This window comes from Trichomycterus rosablanca, chromosome 8 (genome assembly GCF_030014385.1).
Source record: "Trichomycterus rosablanca isolate fTriRos1 chromosome 8, fTriRos1.hap1, whole genome shotgun sequence".
NCBI classification, from domain to species: domain Eukaryota; kingdom Metazoa; phylum Chordata; class Actinopteri; order Siluriformes; family Trichomycteridae; genus Trichomycterus; species Trichomycterus rosablanca.
The window spans coordinates 37,397,417-37,416,983 of record NC_085995.1 but is presented as its reverse complement, the minus strand read 5'-3'; the positions used below and the strand labels follow the sequence as shown (position 1 = coordinate 37,416,983).

General features: G+C 41.7%; 1 protein-coding gene across 1 annotated transcript; it reads left to right on the top strand.

The window, feature by feature from the left end:
• The first annotated feature begins 2,666 nt into the window (after positions 1-2,666).
• ccdc135 (coiled-coil domain containing 135) lies at positions 2,667-18,256 on the top strand. The gene is made up of 18 exons (XM_063000843.1): positions 2,667-2,732; positions 4,644-4,810; positions 5,472-5,646; positions 6,435-6,560; positions 7,580-7,774; positions 7,886-8,044; positions 8,840-9,058; positions 9,156-9,269; positions 11,158-11,230; positions 11,354-11,482; positions 12,353-12,481; positions 13,465-13,679; positions 13,871-14,086; positions 14,573-14,683; positions 15,775-15,885; positions 17,021-17,215; positions 17,299-17,438; positions 18,047-18,256. The coding sequence occupies exons 2-18, from the start codon at positions 4,644-4,646 to the stop codon at positions 18,129-18,131; spliced, it is 2,559 nt and encodes an 852-aa protein (XP_062856913.1). The 5' UTR covers positions 2,667-2,732; the 3' UTR covers positions 18,132-18,256.
• The last annotated feature ends 1,311 nt before the right edge of the window (positions 18,257-19,567 follow it).

Sequence of the window (19,567 nt, the reverse complement as noted above, 5' to 3'; positions counted from 1 at the left end):
GTGCTTTTTGGCAAACTCCAAGCGGGCTGCCATGTGCCTTTTAGTGCCTCTACCATAAAGGCCTGATTGGTGGAGTGTGTTAGCAATGGTTGACCTACTGGATGCTTGTCCTATCTCCACAAGGGAACACTGGAGCTCTGCCTTAGTGACCATTGGGTTCTTGGTCACCTCTGTGACCAAGGCCCTTCTTCCCCGATTACCCAGTTTGGTCGGGCGGCCAGATCTAGGGAGGGTTCTGGTGGTTCCAAACTTCTTCCATTTCTGAATAATGGAGACCACAGTGCTTTTCGGGACCTTCAACGCTGCTGAATTTTTTTGTATCCTTTCCCAGATTCCCAGACACAATACGGTCTCGGAGGTCTAAAGACAATTCCTTTGACTTCATTGCTTGGTTTCTGCTCTGATATGCACTGTCAATTGTGAGACCTTTTATAGACAAGTGTGTGCCATTCCAAATTATGTTCAATCAACTGAATTTACCACAGGTGGTGTCTAATCAAGTTGTAGAAGCATCTCAAGGATGATCAGTGTAAACCGGATGCACTTGAGCTCAATTTTGAGCGTCATAGCAAAGGGTGTGAATACTTATGTACAGTACCTATTATGTTTAAATGTTTACATTTTTAAAAGATTTACAAAAATGTCTGAAAACATGTTTTCACTTTGTCATTATGGGCTATTTTGTGTAGATTTTTAAAAAGAAAACTATACTCAAATCGGATTTTGAATATGTCTGTAACGTAACAAAATGTGGAAAAAGTGAAGGGGTGTGAATACTTTCTGATGGCACTGCACATCTAATTAAATAATAGAAAAAGAAACACTATATATAAACTTAGATTAAACAATACAACATCAACATAAACAGTACAGAATCAGACAAAGAATCTTATAGCAGGACAATGATCAGGAATACATTCATCCAGAGCGACTTACAGAAGTGCTTCCACAGTAAACATTCCCTAATCTAGTTTAAGTTAGACAACAGTCTAAGGATACAAATCTGCTGAAACCCTGTTAGAACAAAGGCTTTTTTTTTTTTATAATATCTTATAGAAGGTTAGTAAGTGCATATTATTGCTCAGCCTAAGTGCTTAGTAAAGAGGTGATGAATCGTCTGTACTCGGATGTACAAACGTACAGGGGAAGTGCAAGTACAGAGAAGAGCCTTGATGCTTGTGGGTGTCTGTGTGAGTTCATTCAACCTCCAAAGACATGCAAAAGGTGGACTGGCCTGACTTGCACCTATGTGTAAATAATAGAATAAATGAGTAAATAAGCACAAGTGTCATTCCCTGTGATGACTACCCCCAGTACAGTGTGTTTCGGGCTTTGCCCAGTGAGTGGGTGAGTGTGCGGGGAGGCATCGGTCTCACGGCAACTCTGACGCAGCTGGTGGAGAAAGGAAAATAAACAACTGGGTGAAGGCCAGGGGACAATATTTGAGTACATTTGGCTGTATGCTTTGAATTATAAGCCTACTGGAGGGTTAAGAGCCATGTATACTTGCAAAAGGCCTTTGGATTACATTACATTTACATTTTTGGCATTTAGCTGATGCTTTTATCCAAAGCAGCTTACAGTACTGTGACAGTATATATTGTCCAAGCAATTGAAGGTTAAGGGCCTTGCTCAAGGGTCCAACAGTGGCAACTTGGCAGTGCTTGGGCATGAACCAGCGACTTTTTGATCACTAGTTCGGGACCTTAACCGCTAGGCTACAACTGCCTTGAAAACCTGTCGTAAATGTTACAGATTCTACACTAGACTTAACACTGAAGATTAAGTTAGTTCCTTTAGAAAGGTTTTTTCTATACAATGCACACACACACACACACACACACACACACACACACACAAGTTTAAATAGAGCTTTTGTTTTCTTGGAATAACGTTACTTAAATTATTGGTCTGTGTGGGTTGATTTAACCTCCAAAGACATGTAAAAGGTGGACTGACCTGACGTGCACCTATGTGTAAATAATAGAATAAATGAGTAAAGAAGCTTGTGTGTAGTTCCCTGAGATGACTACCCCCAGTACAGTGTGTGTTTTGGACTTTGCCCAGTAAGTGGGTGCGTGTGTGAGGTGGCATCGGTCTCACAGCAACCCTGACCAGGACAAACCTGGTAGAGAAAGTATTTATTTATTTATAACATGATTTTAACGTCATGTTTTACACACTTTTGGTTACATTCATGACAGGACAGGTAGTTACTTGTTACACAAGATTAATCAGTTCACAAGTTTAATATCAAACACAGTCATGGACAGTTTTCTATCTAGGGCCAGCTGTAGCCTAGTGGTTAAGGTACTGGACCAGTGATCAGAGGGTTGCTGGTTCAAGCCCCACCACTGCCAGGTTACTGCTGTTGGGCCCTTGAGCAAGGCCCTTAACCCTCAATTGCTCAAACTGTGTACTGTAATGTAAGTCGCTTTGGATAAAGGTGTCTGCTAAATGCTGTAAATGTAAATGCAAATCTCAAATTCACCTCGCATGTCTTTGGATTGTGGGAGGAAACCCACGCGGACACAGGGAGAACATGCAAACTCCACACAGAAAGGACTCGAACCGCTCCACATGGGAATCGAACCCAGACCATAGAGGTATAAAAGCATCGCTTTCCTATTGGATCAGAGAAACAACGTGACCTGCACGCGCTGTATCTCGTCATCATGGTAACCAAGGAGCGCGCTGTAAACTGTAAACAGTTTGGCGTTAGCTGAGAGAAGGTAAAGTTACCGGTAACCGAATTTTACTAAAATTATTAATTTAATCTACATTAATAACAAATTAAACCGATACTTAACGCTAAGACAGCCGAATATGCTCCTAATTAATGAGTTTTGATGTTTACATTGTTACTATTAGCTGTTTAAAGTTGTATGCTAGCTAATGTCCTAAAGTGTTCATTCATAGCTTTTAGCTAATAAAATGTTATTTTCTTTATTGTTACACGATGTAAGTCATTTATTTGCAAAAGACAAACTTAAATAGTACACAAAAATATTAAAAATAGTCTTAATTTTCCGAAATATGTTAAATTCAACAAATAAAGATAGTTCAGATTAAAGTGTAAAGCCACTAACTGTCCTTTAAGCCCATTTACATTTACAGCGTTTAGCAGATGCTTTTATCCAAAGTGACTTACAGTACAGTTACAGTATACAATCTGAGCAATTAAGGGTTAAGGGCCTTGCTCAGAGGCCCAACAGCAGCAACCTGGCAGTTGTGGGGCTTGAACCAGCAACCTTCTGATTACTAGTCCAGTACCCTAACCACACAGTCTTCTCTGTGGTAACGTACGGATGTGAAACCTGGACGATAAGGAAACAAGACAGAAGAAGAATCAACGCCTTAATAATGTGGTGCTGGAGAAGGATGTTATCAGTTGTCAGAAGAACGAACAAATCAATTCTGGAACAAATCAAGCCAGACATGTCACTCGAATCAAGGATCACTAAGCTACGACTTGCCTACTTTGGACACATCATACGAAAGAGAGCGATCACTGGAGAAGGACATCATGGTAGGCAGAATAGAAGGAACAAGGCGGAAAGGAAGACCAGCAACTCGATGGCTCGACACGATCACAGTAACGGCAGAGAAGACCCTGGCGGACCTATCTAGACTTGCACGGAATCGATATTCCTACAGATCGTTCATCCATCAAGTCGCCATGGATGGAGATCGGGCCGAAGGCCAATAAAAATAAAAAACCCTAACCCCACTAGGCTACAGCTTGCCCTTAATAGTGCTGTAAAGCTTGCTTGACTGTGGACCGTGTCTGAGGCAGTATCTCAGGTGGTGCAGCAACTCACCACCAATAAGATCTGGGTTCGAATCTCAGAGGTCCTGTTGGCTGACCAGGTGTCTACACAGAATAATTGATTTTAGGTGTGGTGGATTGGTGCCTTGTTGAGGGTGTTTCTGCTTTGTGCCTTGTATTTCCCAGTGAAACAAGACCCACTGCATCCCTGACCAGGGCCACATAGGTAGTATGTGCATGTTTGGTCATATTTTCAGAAAACCCAAATCAAATTTAAATGTGTAAAAGTTTATTTTGACAAAGAAGTTTGTGTTTCAGTTATTCAGTTACTAAAAAGAAGAGCTGCAGTAATAATTAAATTCCTGTGAGCGCATGTGTTTATGTATGTTGTTTGTTTATTTATTTATTTATTAGGATTTTAACGTCATGTTTTACACACTGGTTACATTCATGACAGGACAGATAGTTACTGGTCACTCAAGATTCATCAGTTCAAGCCTCATTTGCACGTCTTTGGACTGTGGGAGGAAACCGGAGTTCCGGGAGGAGACCCACACAGACATGGGGAGAACATGCAAACTCCACACAGAAAGGACCTAGACCGCTCCACCTGGGAACCGAACCCACCATGCGCATATATGAATAGCAACTAATAAAATACCCATCATTACCTGTCACTGCTGCTGAAACAATGACCAGCTCTATAGTTCAGGGGTTCTTGGGCTATTTGTGGCCTGTGACATTTTTAGCCTCTTTAAATGCTATATTTCCTAAAAGTTTTTGTAATGTCATGTCTCTAATGAGGGAAACATCAGAGTAAGAGCCCCCACCTGGGGTAAAACCCCATGCACTCAAGCATCTGCTTTCTTTTAAGATGGAGGTAATACAAGAGGTCAAGTCTGAGACGGAAGAAGCTGAACAGGAGAGGGGGGATATGGATGAGGATAAGGACGAGGGAGAAGAGGACGAAGCCCTGAGGGATTTACGGGAACTGGAGCAGACTCTGAGCGGAATGCACATTGACCCCTCAGCTCCCCACATGTGAGGTTACTATAGTTCTCTGACTTTTAGTGATTTTTACGGTTAAGCCAGATGATGCTGACAAGCGCAACAGCTGTTTACTTTACATAATGATTAACTGCAAGCGCAGAAATACAAAATATCCTAACTTTACCTTTAGTGACAACAAACAAACTCATGAAAATGAAAATGTAAAGTCTTAAGTGGCTTTCAAGGATACTAGAAGTCAGTGTATGCTCTGGCATGGTGTTAACATGTTTTAGCATATAGTGACCAGTGCATGGCCTTACTTATGACATTTACAGGATCATAATTTTAGATAACAGTGTGCACCCTGTAGACAACTTTGTGTGTCCCAGTGGGTCACTATTTGTTAAAATGTAATATAGTTAACTTCTCTATACATCTCTGCTCAGATTTCCCCTAAGAAGTGTGATTTTATCATTTATCATCTTCATTAACCCCTTTATCCTGGACAGGACACCAGTGTATTGCAGGGCTTCAGATTAGATGATGAATGGGTTATGAGTAATGCATTAAAATCATAGAATCAATACAAAGTAATCAGATAAACCTTTACATTTGCTAGTGTTGTTGACTGCAGCAATGAGGTATCAGTGAGATAAAGTCGACTATCTGATCTTAAACGGTAAAATCAGTGACACTAACGTTCTCATTGCAGGCTGGAGCACAAGCGTGAGGTTGACGTGTCGGAGTGGCCTGCCTCATACAGGGGAAACTCAACTCAGGAGAAGCTGCTAATTGCTATGGCTGAGAACTTCCGTTGCCAGTACGCCCATCTCTATCCCGACCGCAAACAACTTCTACTCTGTCCAGTGAATGAGTGCGGTGTTCAGGTGCTGTATGTATAACACCATACCAGCCATACACAAAGTACTTACACTACTGTACAGTCAGTATCTTACACACTGATCAACCATAACACAAATACCACCAGCCTAGTTCAACTCGTGATGCCATAACAGCTTTGACCCACTGAGTTATAAACTTACTTGTCCAGCATATCCCACAGATTCCTGACTGAATTGAGATCTGAGGAATTCTAAGGCCAAGTCAACACGTTGCAGCTTGTCATTTTCCTCAAACTATTTCTAAACAATTTCTGCTGAAATAGACCATCCACATGGCCAAAGTACCATCCACATGGACGCCAGGACCCAGGGTTTTCCAGAATAACGTAGCCCAGAGCATCACACTGTTTTCACAGGCTTTCGGACAGGGGCCACGTAGCCCTCTATGATGCACTGTGTATTCTGACATCTTTTAGTCATAGCCAACATTAACTTTTTTTGCAGTTTGTGCTACAGTAGCTTTTTGGTGTGATTGGAACAGACGACTCGCCTTCGCTCCTTGTGCATCAGTGAGCCTTGGCACCCAAAACCCTGTTGCCAGTTCACCGGAACACCTCATAAGACCTGTCTAGCCATCACAATTTGGACTTTGTCGAAGTCGCACAAATCCTTGACCATTTGCTTGACGATTGATCCTTCTCTCAACACATCAGCCCCAAGAACTGAGTGTCTGACTGCCCAATATACCGCCCCATGACAGGTTCTATTGTAACTATACAACTAATCCCATAATAAATACCAATAATAATTGGTTTGCTGTTTTTTATTAACAGAAATTTGTGAGCACCACAGTGCGGCCCACACTGCTGCCATACGCCGAGTTCTACCACTGGCAAGGCTGTGCCAGTTTTGTCTCTGACTTTCTGTCCCTGATGCGGTTGGATCCTCCATTTGACCCGGTAAGAGCTACGAATGGATTAGATTTTCTTTCCTTTCTCTTTACAGTCTGGGCTGGATGTACAAAGCGTTTTGCTGTATTTTGTGCATGTCATGATGCTAATTGCATACAAATTCACTTACATGAGAAGTCAGTGCAAAATATTTGTTTTAGAACTTTTCCCTTTAGCTGCGTGTGTTCGTCCTGCTCTTTTTTTGTTGTTCTTTTGGGTGTACGGTAATTAGGGATTACCACACCACAGCTATCCCCCATTCATGTCCAGTCAGGATCCTAGTGGTAGTGGGCTAGCATAATAGATCGCTGCACAATCCACACACTCAAGATAAGACACCGGACTAGTAATTGAAAGGTCGCTGGTTCAAGCCCCACCGCTGCCAGTGCAGTAACATGCCACAAAAAGACAAAACAATGTGCAATATGATCTTCACAAAGCTGGAATTCATGGCAGGGGCTGCCATTCAAGAACCTGTTGTATCAGAGGTCTGTATGCAAATAATAGGAGTCCAGGTTGGGTGTAATAAGCAGCCAACCTGGACTCCTAAGTAATAAAAAGTAATAAACCAATTACCATTTCTCTACATCTGAACGGGCGGCACGGTGGCTAAGTGGGTAGCACTGTCGCCTCACAGCAAGAAGGTCCTGGGTTCGAACCCCAGGTGGGGCGGTCCGGGTCCTTTCTGTGTGGAGTTTGCATATTCTCCCCGTGTCTGCGTGGGTTTCCTCCCACAGTCCAAAGACATGCAAGTGAGGTGAATTGAAGATACTACATTGTCCAAGACTGTGTTCGATATAAATTTGTGAACTGATGAATCTTGTGTAATGAGTAACTACCGTTCCTGTCATGAATGTAACCAAAGTGTAAAACATGACGTTAAAATCCTAATAAACAAATAAACAAACTCTACATCTGAACAGATGCTTAGTGGAATTCAAATGTCCAATGTGTGCTGTTAAGTACAGTGGAAGTTTTATACAGTGTTACTGACTCAACACAACCTTATGATTGCTGCTTATGTTTAGCCAAAACAGCTCCGCTCTCCTACTTGTGTGCTGCGGACTCAGAGAGGGACCTGTTTTGATTCCTCCACACTGCTGTGCAGCCTGCTGCTGGGTGCTGGTTACAATGCCTACTGTGTGAGTGGCTACGCTATTAAGGAGATGTGTCTGCTCCAACACGATCGGCAGGAGTGCCCTTTACTTAAACCATCGACCCAGGTGAGCGATATCACGCTCTAATAGTGTGAGAAGCTGTCCTTCGAGCTAGATATCCATACCTGAACACTCTTGATTATGTAAGGCTATAATGCTTTGTATGTGAACGTTCAGGAAAAGTTAGTGGAGCAGAAGCTGCAAGTTAAGAAATATTCTGTGAAGCCTTCACGAGACCTGCGCAGCAAATTTGAGCAACAACAAGAGGAGAGGAAGGAGGAGGAGCGTCGATCTGAGCTACTCAGCAAACAGCAAGAAGCCGAGAGACTTCAGGAGGTTTGATATAAATAAAATAAGAAGGAATTTGTATTACAGGTAAATAGGAATTGCAAAATCATTTACATTTTTGCAATAGTTTTTCTTCTCTGTCTAAACGATTAAAGCACAGCCCTACACCATCACGCCTTTGTGATGGTTGGCAGCACAGATGGGTTAGCTTTCTCCAATGCTCTCTGTCTAGTGTTACCAAGAGCAGACTTGCCCCTGATAATGCAATCCAAGTAATGATGTCGTCAGTCCATCTTGTTGTTGCTGAGTGGTCATCATCTTCCTCACAAAGCCTGAATTTGTTTTTATTTTTTCCTTCTTCACTGTCCAGGCTTCACATCCATGTGAAACACATTCCTGCTTTCAAAAAAAGCCTTTACAGATTTAACAAATAAACAGGGCTAGTTTGGTCCTGCTTTAAAATCAGCACCCTAAAGCTGGAATGAAGTTTGTTGCTGACCACATGTACAAATACGGCAGCCTTTAAACTTCATGACAGTGTTTAATGGGACTGTGTTTTATGGCATTGCTGTAGTTATTGGATGATTAAAGTTAGCACAGCGGTAAATTATACTAACTTACTACCACTGGGATCCAGGACCCCAGCGGTGCTCTCAGTTGGTCAGGCGTCTGCACACAGAAATGATTGGCTATGTCATGGCGGAGGCCCTGCGATGGATTGGCTTCCTGTCCGGGGCGTGTTACTGCATTGCACCTAGTGATTCTGGGGAGCAAGACCCACTGCCATGATAAAAAAAAAATCTGAACATCTAAGAATGGATGTTGTATTATCCTCCCTTCTAGGAGAAGGAACGTCCTCCTTCAGATCCTCTTCTTGGCCTGAGGGTTCACAGCTGGGTTCTGGTTCTATCAGGGAACAGGGAGGTACCGGAGAACTTCTTCATTGACCCCCTCTCAGGTCAGAGCTACTCCACCTCCAGTGAGAACTTCCTGGGCATTGAGAACATTTGGAACCATCAAAACTACTGGGTCAACATGCAAGACTGTCGCTTCGGCTGTGCGGTCAGTCTGTGTGTGTTCGTGTGTGAGGAAACAGAGACGATTTGCCATGCTGGGTTTATGCTTCAGTTCTTTAGTACATGTTCTGTGCGTTCTGCAGGAGATGACCTATGACCTGGGGGATGCAGTAAAGTGGGAGTACATGCTGTGTGGAGCCAGCAGTCAATCACTGCTTCTTATTCCTGACATGGAGCAGCAAGATGATGAGGAGGATGTTCGTACCTGCTTTAACTTGTTATAATCATACACCAAATGTATTTATTAATTTTTATTTTATTAGGATTTTAACGTCATGTTTTACTCTTTGGTTACGTTCACGACAGGAACGATAGTTACTGGTTCATCAGTTCAAGTTCAATATCAAACACAGTCATGGACAATTTTGTATCTCCAATGAACCTGAGGAAACCCACACAGACACGGGGAGAACATGCAAACTGTACGCAAAAATAAATTCAACCCAAGACCTTCTCACTATGAGGCGACAGTTCTACCCATCGAGCCGTCATGTCACCCCTACCCTATAGTAAATGGACACAAGTATTGTGACACCCCTTCAAATTATTGAATTCATGTGTTTCAGTCACAACAACTAGTAAATTGAACAGGAATAATAAACAGTTTAGGGAAGACCCTTTCCTCTTCCAGCATGACTGTGCCCCTGTGCACAAAGCAAGGTCTACAAAGAAAGAGACACAGAGCCCGGACCTCAGTCCTGTTGAACAGCTTTAAAATGAACTGGAGCATCAACTGAGGCTTTCTTTTTTTTTTTTTTATAATTTTATTTTTTTTGAGGACATTACAAGCAAGTCACATCAAAGATTTTCTTAACATTTTCTAACAATGCCTTTAGCTTTTTCATTTTATTTTTTAAAATAAACATATAACTATGTACATTCAGGGAATATCTTGCATTCTCAACAATACAAAAAAAAATAAAAAATAGATAAATAAATACAGTCTAAAATAAATAAGTAGAGTCTAAAATAAACTGTTATGCCTTTAAGGTCCATTGTGAGCCACAAACTATTATCCATTCAACTGTCATTGTCTAAACACATTGTTTCCATCACATCTGGCCTCATCTCTGCTAAGTACTGCATCCACCTATTCCAATGATTTTTAAATACATCCATTTTAATATTTATTGAAAAAGTGATCCTCTCCATTGCATATATTTCTTTAGTTAATTCAATCCAGTCATCTATAGTTGGTCCCTCTAATTGTAACCATTTCCTGGTCAATGCCTTTTTACTGGCTGCTAAAAGCACTGCCATTAAATATTCATCTATTTGTCCCATATCAGGGTGAATATATCCCAAATATAATACCTTACTACACATGGGCACAACTTTTCTAAATATATGCTGCAGCGCTTCCCTTATGTCTTCCCAAAACTTTCTAATATTTGGACATTCCCAAAAAATGTGATAATGATTTGCCTAACTGAGGCTTTCTTGACCAACGTCAGTGCTCAGCCACAAAAATTCTGTTTTGACTGAATGGGTTCAAATTCCCACAGACGTACTTCAAGGTCTTGTGAGAAGCAACAAAGATCACATAGAGGTCACTCTTATTTAAGACCTTTTGTTTTTGAAAATGGGATGTCCAACAAACTCATGGTCAGGTGTCCAAATACATTTGGCCATATAGTGTTTGTTTGTGTGTTTATTAGGATTTTAACGTCATGTTTTACACTTTTGGTTACATTCATGACAGGAACGGTAGTTACTCATTACACAAGATTCATCAGTTCACAAGTTTATATCAAACACAGTCATGGACAATTTAGTGTCTCCAGTTCACCTCACTTGCACGTCTTTGGACTGTGGGAGGAAACCGGAGCTCCCGGAGGAAACCCACGCGGACACGGGGAGAACATGCAAACTCCACACAGAAAGGACCCGAACCGCCCCGCCTGGGGATCGAACCCAGGACCTTCTTGCTGAGAGGCGACAGTGCTACCCACTTACCCACCGTGCCGCCCGGCAATATAGTGTAGGATCTCATGAGGGATCATGTACATTTCAATTCTATTCTAAAATTAGCATTGAACATTGACTCACTGCATGCTGGTTTGTGTTACATGCTTCCTTATTTAGGAGGAAACAGAAGAGCCCAAGGTGTTTGAGATGCCTCCATCCTGGGTCATGAAAATTCAAATCTCCCAAGAAGGTATCCCCTCTACCTGCAGACATGACCTATGAATGACCTATAATAACCCCAACGATCTGGTCACTGCTTTAAGTTTTATATAGCAGCTTTTTAACATTGCTGTTTGTTTTTCGAGTTTTGCAGATATGGAAAGTCGTTGTCCTGGTGGGATGAAGCTTATCCAGTACAGGAAGGCCACGGTGGAGAAGTTTGCTCCTTATCTCCTGCAGGATGGATTAGTCACAAGACTCACCACTTACAATGACCTGGAATGTGAGTTAAAAGCACTGGTTCTATATAGTTCTTATGCAATATTGTTTTACAGAGAGATAGCTTCAGCATGCTGGACCCAAACCAGATAACACCTACGCTAAAAACCTGATCAATTAGTCCCTCTAGTGTTAAATATTGGTTGTTAAATTTTATTTGTTATTATGTTATTATTATTTTATTTGTTGTTATGTTAAGTGTTATTAAAGTCCATTACTTCGCGCAATCCATGCATTCAGGCGCCTCTATCTGCTAACCAGGGTCCTTGCACAGCGTTTGAACCACCCACATAGTCCGGTCATCCCGCCCCTCTAGCAGACACGGTAGCCAATCAGTGTCTGCTGCAGGCAATGCCAATTATGCCCGCTAGATGGCGCCCAGCCAGCCGGTGGCAACGCCAAGTTTCGAACTGAGGGGTTCAGAATCTCGGTGCTGGCGTGCCAGCGGCTTATCCCCCTATATTTCATTTTCTTGTTTTACCAATGCCTTATCCTGGTCAGAGTCATGGTGGGTCCGGCATACCCAGAATCACTGGGCTCAAACAGTAAAACAACACCAGAGGGGACGCCAAATCACATAGCCAATCATGTCTGTATGTAGAGACCCAAAGTCGATAGCACTGCTGGAGATATCATTGATTTTTTCTAATTTAATGTTAATGTTAATGAGTTTTAGCTCACGCTTCTTTGCAAAATGACTTAAAGATGTTCAGGCATATACTGCTAATTTCAGGTCTTGCCACAGCATCTTTGAGTTCGAGTCAGGACTTGATTAAGCCATTGTACAACTTTTATTCTAAAATTTCTATTAATCTTTTCTTTCTTTTTCCTTTTTTTCTTTCTTTTCTTTCTTTCTGTCCATGTGGTTATAAAGGTACTCGGGCAAACATGGTTACAGAGTGGTATAAACACAGACATGATCACCTGGAGAGGAGAGAACTGAACAAGAGTACCAGCATCACCATCGAGAGTTTTACTCCGGGAAGAAGCTCTGCTTTGAAATGTAGATTCAGACTGCATTCTATACTAGATCTGTAAAATGATCTGAAATGGGATTTGACCATGTTTGATTTAAATGATCGAAAATGAGGAAAAAAGAGTAAACACTCAACTATGTATTTCACCTAAAATTATAAATATTAAAATATAAATAGGAAAAAATATTTTTTTCTGGGGAATGATGAGACTCAAAATGTCCAAAAAATGAAAATATATTTATTACATTTACATTTGTGGCATTTAGGAGACGCAAAGTGACTTACAGTACTGTGACAGTATATTGTCTAAGCAATTGAGGGTTAAGGGCCTTGCTCAAGGGCAATGGCAGTGGTGGGGCTTGAATCATTACTAGTCCAGTACCTGCTAGGCTACAACTGCCTAAATTGTAAATAGAGGAATTTTCAATTGGAATAATGAATAAAAATAGGAGCATTCAAGTAAGCCATTAAATTTGACGTAAAGACTTTATTTCTTTATACAACAGTTATATATGTGTCTAATAAACAAACAGTTCATATTTATAAAACGATTTTTTTTTTACTTTTGGTGTTATTTTCTCCGGGCAGAGAGATACGGCAGGTTATAGTAAGTTTTGAGTGCCCGTTATCCTATGCAATTCGGTTTAGTATTCCATGCTGGATGGCATAGGCCCTCAAGCCTCAATTAGCAGGTCAAGCACTGTGTTCATGGCAATACACAACCTGCTTTTCTGACTCATTCATATGCAGATGAGGAAGGAAAGGGATGTGTGAAGCCATATCAGTTTTTCTAAGCAGTTAGTGATTATTTGCATCTGTGTAGCTGGAAGTGGTTGCCTTGGTGCTTATTTATCCAACCACCTAGATCAGTATGGTAACCATCAAACAACACCCCATCATCAACCATGTCAGCTATCTGAAATTGCTTGAACTCACTCAGCAATCACTCATATTTTTGCTGTATAAACAAAAATGTATTAGAATTATGATTCGATTATTCTGTGTTTAGCTCACAAGTATGTGACTCTAGTCCTGGAGACGGAGCGTCAGATGGAGTTCTACAGTAATGCTCGGGCTGATGGCCTGGCCAGCCGTGTGGAGACAGAGGCAGACATGACTGAAACCTTTGAGAACCGGCCTGACTTCCTCTATTACAGACATGTTGTTTATGGCGGGGTCAGTGATTCCGGTAAAACACCCAAACAGGATCAACGACCAATTCAGGTTACTAAAACACACACTAGTTTCTACACAGTGCTGCGACCTTTTACTCCTGGAGCAGTGACCCCCTGTTTTATTAGACAATATTGTCTTTAAGGTAGAACATTAACCAACAACTCATGAAAAGCAATGTTAGCATAACTGAAAATGAAAAAAATGGGGCACTAATGTGTGTTTGTGTGGGATTCGAACAGAAAGTGGTGGAGAAGTTCCACAGGGATCGATCCAAGCCTGCCAGTGAGAATATCGCTGAGCGAGTCTTCGTAATTTCCGAGGATCACATCCAGGTGACGTACCATCTGGAGGACAACAGGATCATTCCTGCCTGGCACGACTTTGTTAAACCTCGCGACACGGGCAACTCGCAGACCCTGTACGCCTTCACACCAGAGATGGTCTCCAGCTTCCAGGTCAGAACCTCACAAGTCATTCTCGACCTGCGACTGTGGCACATGGAAGTGTGATCTAACACGGGCTTAATATTTACATTTTCGGCATTTAGCAGACGCTTTTATCCAAAGCGTTTTACAGTACTGTGACAGTATACTGTCAAAGCAATTGAGGGTTAAGGGCCTTACTCAAGGGCCCAACAGTAGCAACCTGGCAGTGGTGTGGCTTGAACCAGTGACCTTTTGATCACTAGTCCAGTACCTTAACCACTAGGCTACAAATACCCTGTTGTTTAATACAACAAATAATGTCATTTCTTGAACGTCATGTGACTTTCTCTTTCAAGTTTGATAACATTTTTGGGGCTTTTTCCCTTTCGATTTAGGGGATGTTCATTTTGTAGCAAATAAACTTATATAATCAACAAGACGATTACTTATGCTTATCTGTGTAAGGGTGGTGGATCTTGGATTATTTTAAACCACTTCTTCATGGTGTATCTGCAGGTGAACCCACTTGAGAAGCCCTACAAGAACCTTTTCCTGTACGAGACTCTCATGGCACTGATGGAAGAGGAGAGAAGAGTGATTACGAACATCAGAGACTCGAAAAAAGAAGTAGAGCGATTTTCTAGCCATTCTCAGATCTTAAATGCTGGCTAAGGCGTCTCACGGATTTAAAGATGAATTAAGAACTGGTTCCACTGGGCATAAAGCAGGAACACCCTGGACAGGGCGCCAATCCATCAGGGATTCATTAAAAGTAGGCAATCATGCCTGTGAAGATGCTCAGCCTGTGATAGCCCTGCTGAGATTCGAACCTGGATCTGAACAGACATTATACGTTTACAATGTTATGTTGTAAACATATAATGGAGGTCTATCAAACCCAAATTTAAGTACATGCGTACACTCACCTTAAACTGCATTCGGTTATTAAGTAATCGTACACAAGCATTTTTGGTTAGAAACACTGATAATGGCACTCAGGTGGCACAGTAATTAATGCAGTAACTTTAAAATCCAGGTTCGAATCCCAGCGACTCTGTCGGCCGGCTGGCCGGGTGTCTACACAGGTATGATTGGTTATATCTAAGGAGGAAGGGGGAGGGTGGCTAAAGCTGTGCATTTCTACCTCACGCTTAGTGTTTCCTGTTAATACCGGAACCCTGATTAGGATAAAGCAGTTGATGGAAATTAAACAATCACTTTTTAATCCTTGCAATCCCAGCTCACACTGGGCCATAATGGAAAGCTAAAGCTTGCAAATAATAATATAAAAGTCAAAAGTTTGCATATATGGCAGTCGTTAAATATGAGTGATTTCTGTGCATGAAAGAAGCCCCTTCCTCTGCCTTTCCTTTCCTTTGCCCATGTAATCAACAGATTTCAGTTGTTAGCCTCTAAGCCTGTGGTGATATAAAGCTTTATTGACTACAAAAGGTGCAGCCCTGCTTAATAGTGGTTCCTGGGTTACATTCAAATGTCTTCTCAGCATAAGCTGTGTGTACCAAACAGTGTTTCTATTTGAATAAAGTACATAAAGATTTGAATGCATCTTTTTTCACATCAGCCTTGTAGCTCATGTTACGACTCATTGACTTTATCTGGGCGTGGTGGATTATGTAAATCATATTTTTCAACTAAACTATTCCTTCAGGATTTTGAATCATTCAAAACATTATACTGTGTTTGTTTGTGTATGTTAGATCAGAGACATCCTTGATGTAAGACAGCAGGAGGAGAGCGCCATTAAGCTTCAGGTCTCCATTTACGACACAGCCAGAAACGAAAAAGCACGCCGCCACAGAGAGGAGCTGGTAAGGCTCATCACCACCAGTACAGTCTAAGCAATTTCTCTTCGAGGTTGAGGAGCTATTCATCTTCCATATTAATAACATTATTATTAGACATTCACAGACATAAAGACTGAAGCCATTTTCATGTGTGCTGTAAAAGGGTTTGGGAGCGGGGGCGTGGGGAGTATTTACAGGGTGCTGGAACTGTAAAAAGTTTGGGAATTGCTCGTTTAATCATAAGGATGCCCTTCATAAAAAACAAGCTCTTCATCCAAAATCAGAATCAGAACCATGAAGCTTGAAGTCACATGGACCAAAATGCCTTCTAGAGAAGATTATTTTGCCACAATAACGAGAAAAGATCAGGAGCATCTTAAACCAACAACGCGCCGCTCCGGTGGCGCAGCGGTAAAGTACGCTAGCTCACCAGAGTTGGGGTTTCGAATACATCGTATCGAATCTCAGCTCTGCCTCTCCGACTGGGCTGGGCGGCTGCATGAACGACGATTGGCTGTTCAGGGTTAGGGGTAAAAAGTCGGTCATCATCATAGGTCCTCATAACTGGTGCGACTGCGGCCCCTGCTGGCTGACTGATGGCGCCTGCACAGGGCTGAGGAATAATGCTGATGGGGGTGTGGTCCTCCATGCACAGTGCCCGTCAAGTGTATGAACTCGACTCACGCAGGTGAAAAATGCAGTCTGTACTGACTGTACGTGCCGGAGGGGGCATGTGTCAGTTGAGAGGCGTCCTCAGTCAGCGGTGAAGGGTCGAATCAGTATAGAGGACGTATTCAGGGTAACTGGACACGACTAGACTGGGGGGAAAAATATAAATAAAAAAATTAATAAAACCAACAACGCTGTACAGAGACTGTCAGGCGCTACCTGTAGCGGTGTTAGTGCTATGCACTTTGGCTGGTGCATTGGAGAAAAGGAACTAAATATAATAAATAAATTAAATTCTTGAACTTGAGAATAAGTATTCAATACTGTAAGTAAAAAGACAAGTCTGATTAAAAAACTCCAGAAAATGCAGTAGTCAAAAATCCAATCAGAGTGTAACCAGAAGTGAGCAGTCTAATCGTTTATAATTCTGGGAAAGCAATAACAAGTAATTGAATGAAGTAATTTGTCTCGCCATGTCCGTGACTTATAGGAGCGTCTGGCTGAAGAGGCACGTCTGTCGAAGGAAGATGAAGAGCTTGACGTTTTGGCTCCGTTCCTGGTTCAGCTAGGAAATCCCAAGAGCCTGACTAAGCAGCAGGCGCTGCAGCTCCGCACAGACTGTCTGGCCGAGCTGAAACAGAGACTCATATGCAGAGCCAATCTCATCCAGACTCGATTTGAAAAGGTTTGACTGGTGATGCGTGTTTATTACAGTGCAGGCAGTAACACTGGAGTCCGTTAAAGCAGATGAATCGTTTGTATGTGCAGGAGACACACGAACTGCAGCAGAAGCAGCAGTGGTACCAGCAGAACCAACTCGCCATGAGTAAAGAGAACGAGGAAGAGTATTCGGCTTACTGCTCAGACGCCATGTTCAGGATAAACATGCTCAAGCTGCGGCTCAATCGGTACACACGGCACACGCTGTGCTTTATATGATGTGTATTTTGGGTGCAGCGGTAAATTACACTAGCCCACTAACTGCTGGGATCCACGGTTCAAATTCCCAGCAATGCTGTTGGCCAGTCGGGCGTCTACATACATACAGATTGGCTATGTCTGTGAAGTTGGGATGGCTGAGGCCCTGTATAGGTCTGTGTCACTTCATTGTGCCCAGTGATTCTGGGGAAAGTGGACCTGCGATGACCCTGATAAAAATGATTTATTGTAATTTAATGTATTATCACATCCCTCCCAGTATTAAAACTAATCACGTTACTCTATTCTCAGCCTTGGGAGCACATCGCCTCAACACACAGTTCAGGCTACTTCTAAGTTCACTTGAAGTATATATACTGTACATCAGACCCCTGTTTTAAGCAGACCAAAGGATATTTATCAGGAACATGCAGGCTCATAGGTAATGAACTTTGGGACTGAACAGACTCAGGATCAGTACAGAAGTGTAAATGATTCTGAATCCTGAGGGAAACATGAAATGATGGTGTAGTATAAATATAAATGAATGAATGTATCGAACCTATTTAAGATCACAGCGGGTTGTAATGTTTTGTAGGCACAAGGACAGAGCACCACAGATGTATCTGGCACTGGATGAGAAGTTAAGACGAGACCCCAGACTGTCTCAGCACCTCCTGTGACCCACACGCACACGACATACAGCAGGTCATAGGTTAAATGATTTGATAATCTCGCACATTAAAGCTTCATTAAAGTTTGAGCTTCTTCTAGTTTCCTTGAAATAAATATTAATTTAAAGTATAAATATTTATCAGTTGTTCATCAATGTGTGAGAAATAAAATGTCTTATTCGGTGGATACTCCTGTTCGTGAACATAATCTCAACTCTGTTAACTAGGGATGTAACGATGCACCACAAGACAGTTAAAAATCGGTGCAAACGTGCCACGATTCGAATGGGGAATTTTTGTAAAACGACTCAATATTCACTTTAAACAGCAGAGGGCGCTGGCGCTATTCACCTCGCCTGGTTGACATCACTACATAGAGTTGTACGGGATTTTCCAGCCAAATGTATTTATGTGAGGATACTTTCTTTATTTGTATTATTCATTTATTTATTTCATGTTGGATTTGTTTTAAAATTTCATTTCTTAATAAAGGGAAATGTGCAGCATTGTTTGTACCTACCTCAGAAATAAAAGGACATTCATTATTTAGAGAAATAATAAAAGGAAACTGTCATAATTTGTCTTCAATTTCATTTTGTTAAAAAATCGGGGGGAAAAAAATCACATCGTAAACCCATTCGCATCGTGGGTAGAGTGTATCGTTACATCCCTACTATTAACAGATAACCTTCAAATCGAGCAGCAGGACGATCTAAACTTCTGTTCTATATTTTAAATCAATACTTTTTACCTTTGTTTATCTGGATGGACTCAGTCCTTTGCTGACCAGATATTGGTTGTAGAAGTGCATAATTTACATAAGCAAAAGGATAGTGAGGACAGAACATGTTCTGGGAATACTGGGCACAAGGTACTTAGAAGTACTGGCCGGATAGAAAAAGGGTCATTACACTCTTATACCCAAGGGTCAATTCAGAATAACCAATCCACCTACTGTAAATGCTTTTTAAGATGGGGAAAACAGCAGATGCAGGAAACCATTGCTGATGTGGGGAGAACATGACAAACTTCACACTGACAATAACCATTAGGAAAGACAACAGTCAGGAAGAGGATCGAGACCTGCCACCATGTTGCTCTGAAATGCAAATTTATGTCCTATAAGTTTATTGTGGTTTTTCTGGAAATACGACAGGATCTGCTGGGTCAGAAATACACACAGAGCGGATATCACACTTAACAGCCATCAACAAGCATCTGGCACAACTCGATGAATCTTTGACCTTTTATTTGGCAGAATTGGCCAAGTTCTGGCACATACCTAATTTAATCAGTACAGTTTATTCATTCTCAGTAAGGTGGACGTCACGAATGCACTGATTTTAACCTGATCTAGCCATTCCAAAACCAATTTTTGGTGTGTGTTTGAGGTTATTGTTCCATAAGAAACACCGAAACTCTGACCTTAAAGCTTAACACCACCC

Coding starts and splice junctions, on each gene's coding strand:
- ccdc135 (XM_063000843.1), top strand. CDS start 4,644: ATGGAGGTAATACAAGAGGTCAAGTCTGAGACGGAAGAAGCTGAACAG. Junction 9,059..9,155: donor ACTGTCGCTTCGGCTGTGCG/GTCAGTCTGTGT, acceptor TGCGTTCTGCAG/GAGATGACCTATGACCTGGG. Junction 17,439..18,046: donor CTCAAGCTGCGGCTCAATCG/GTACACACGGCA, acceptor AATGTTTTGTAG/GCACAAGGACAGAGCACCAC.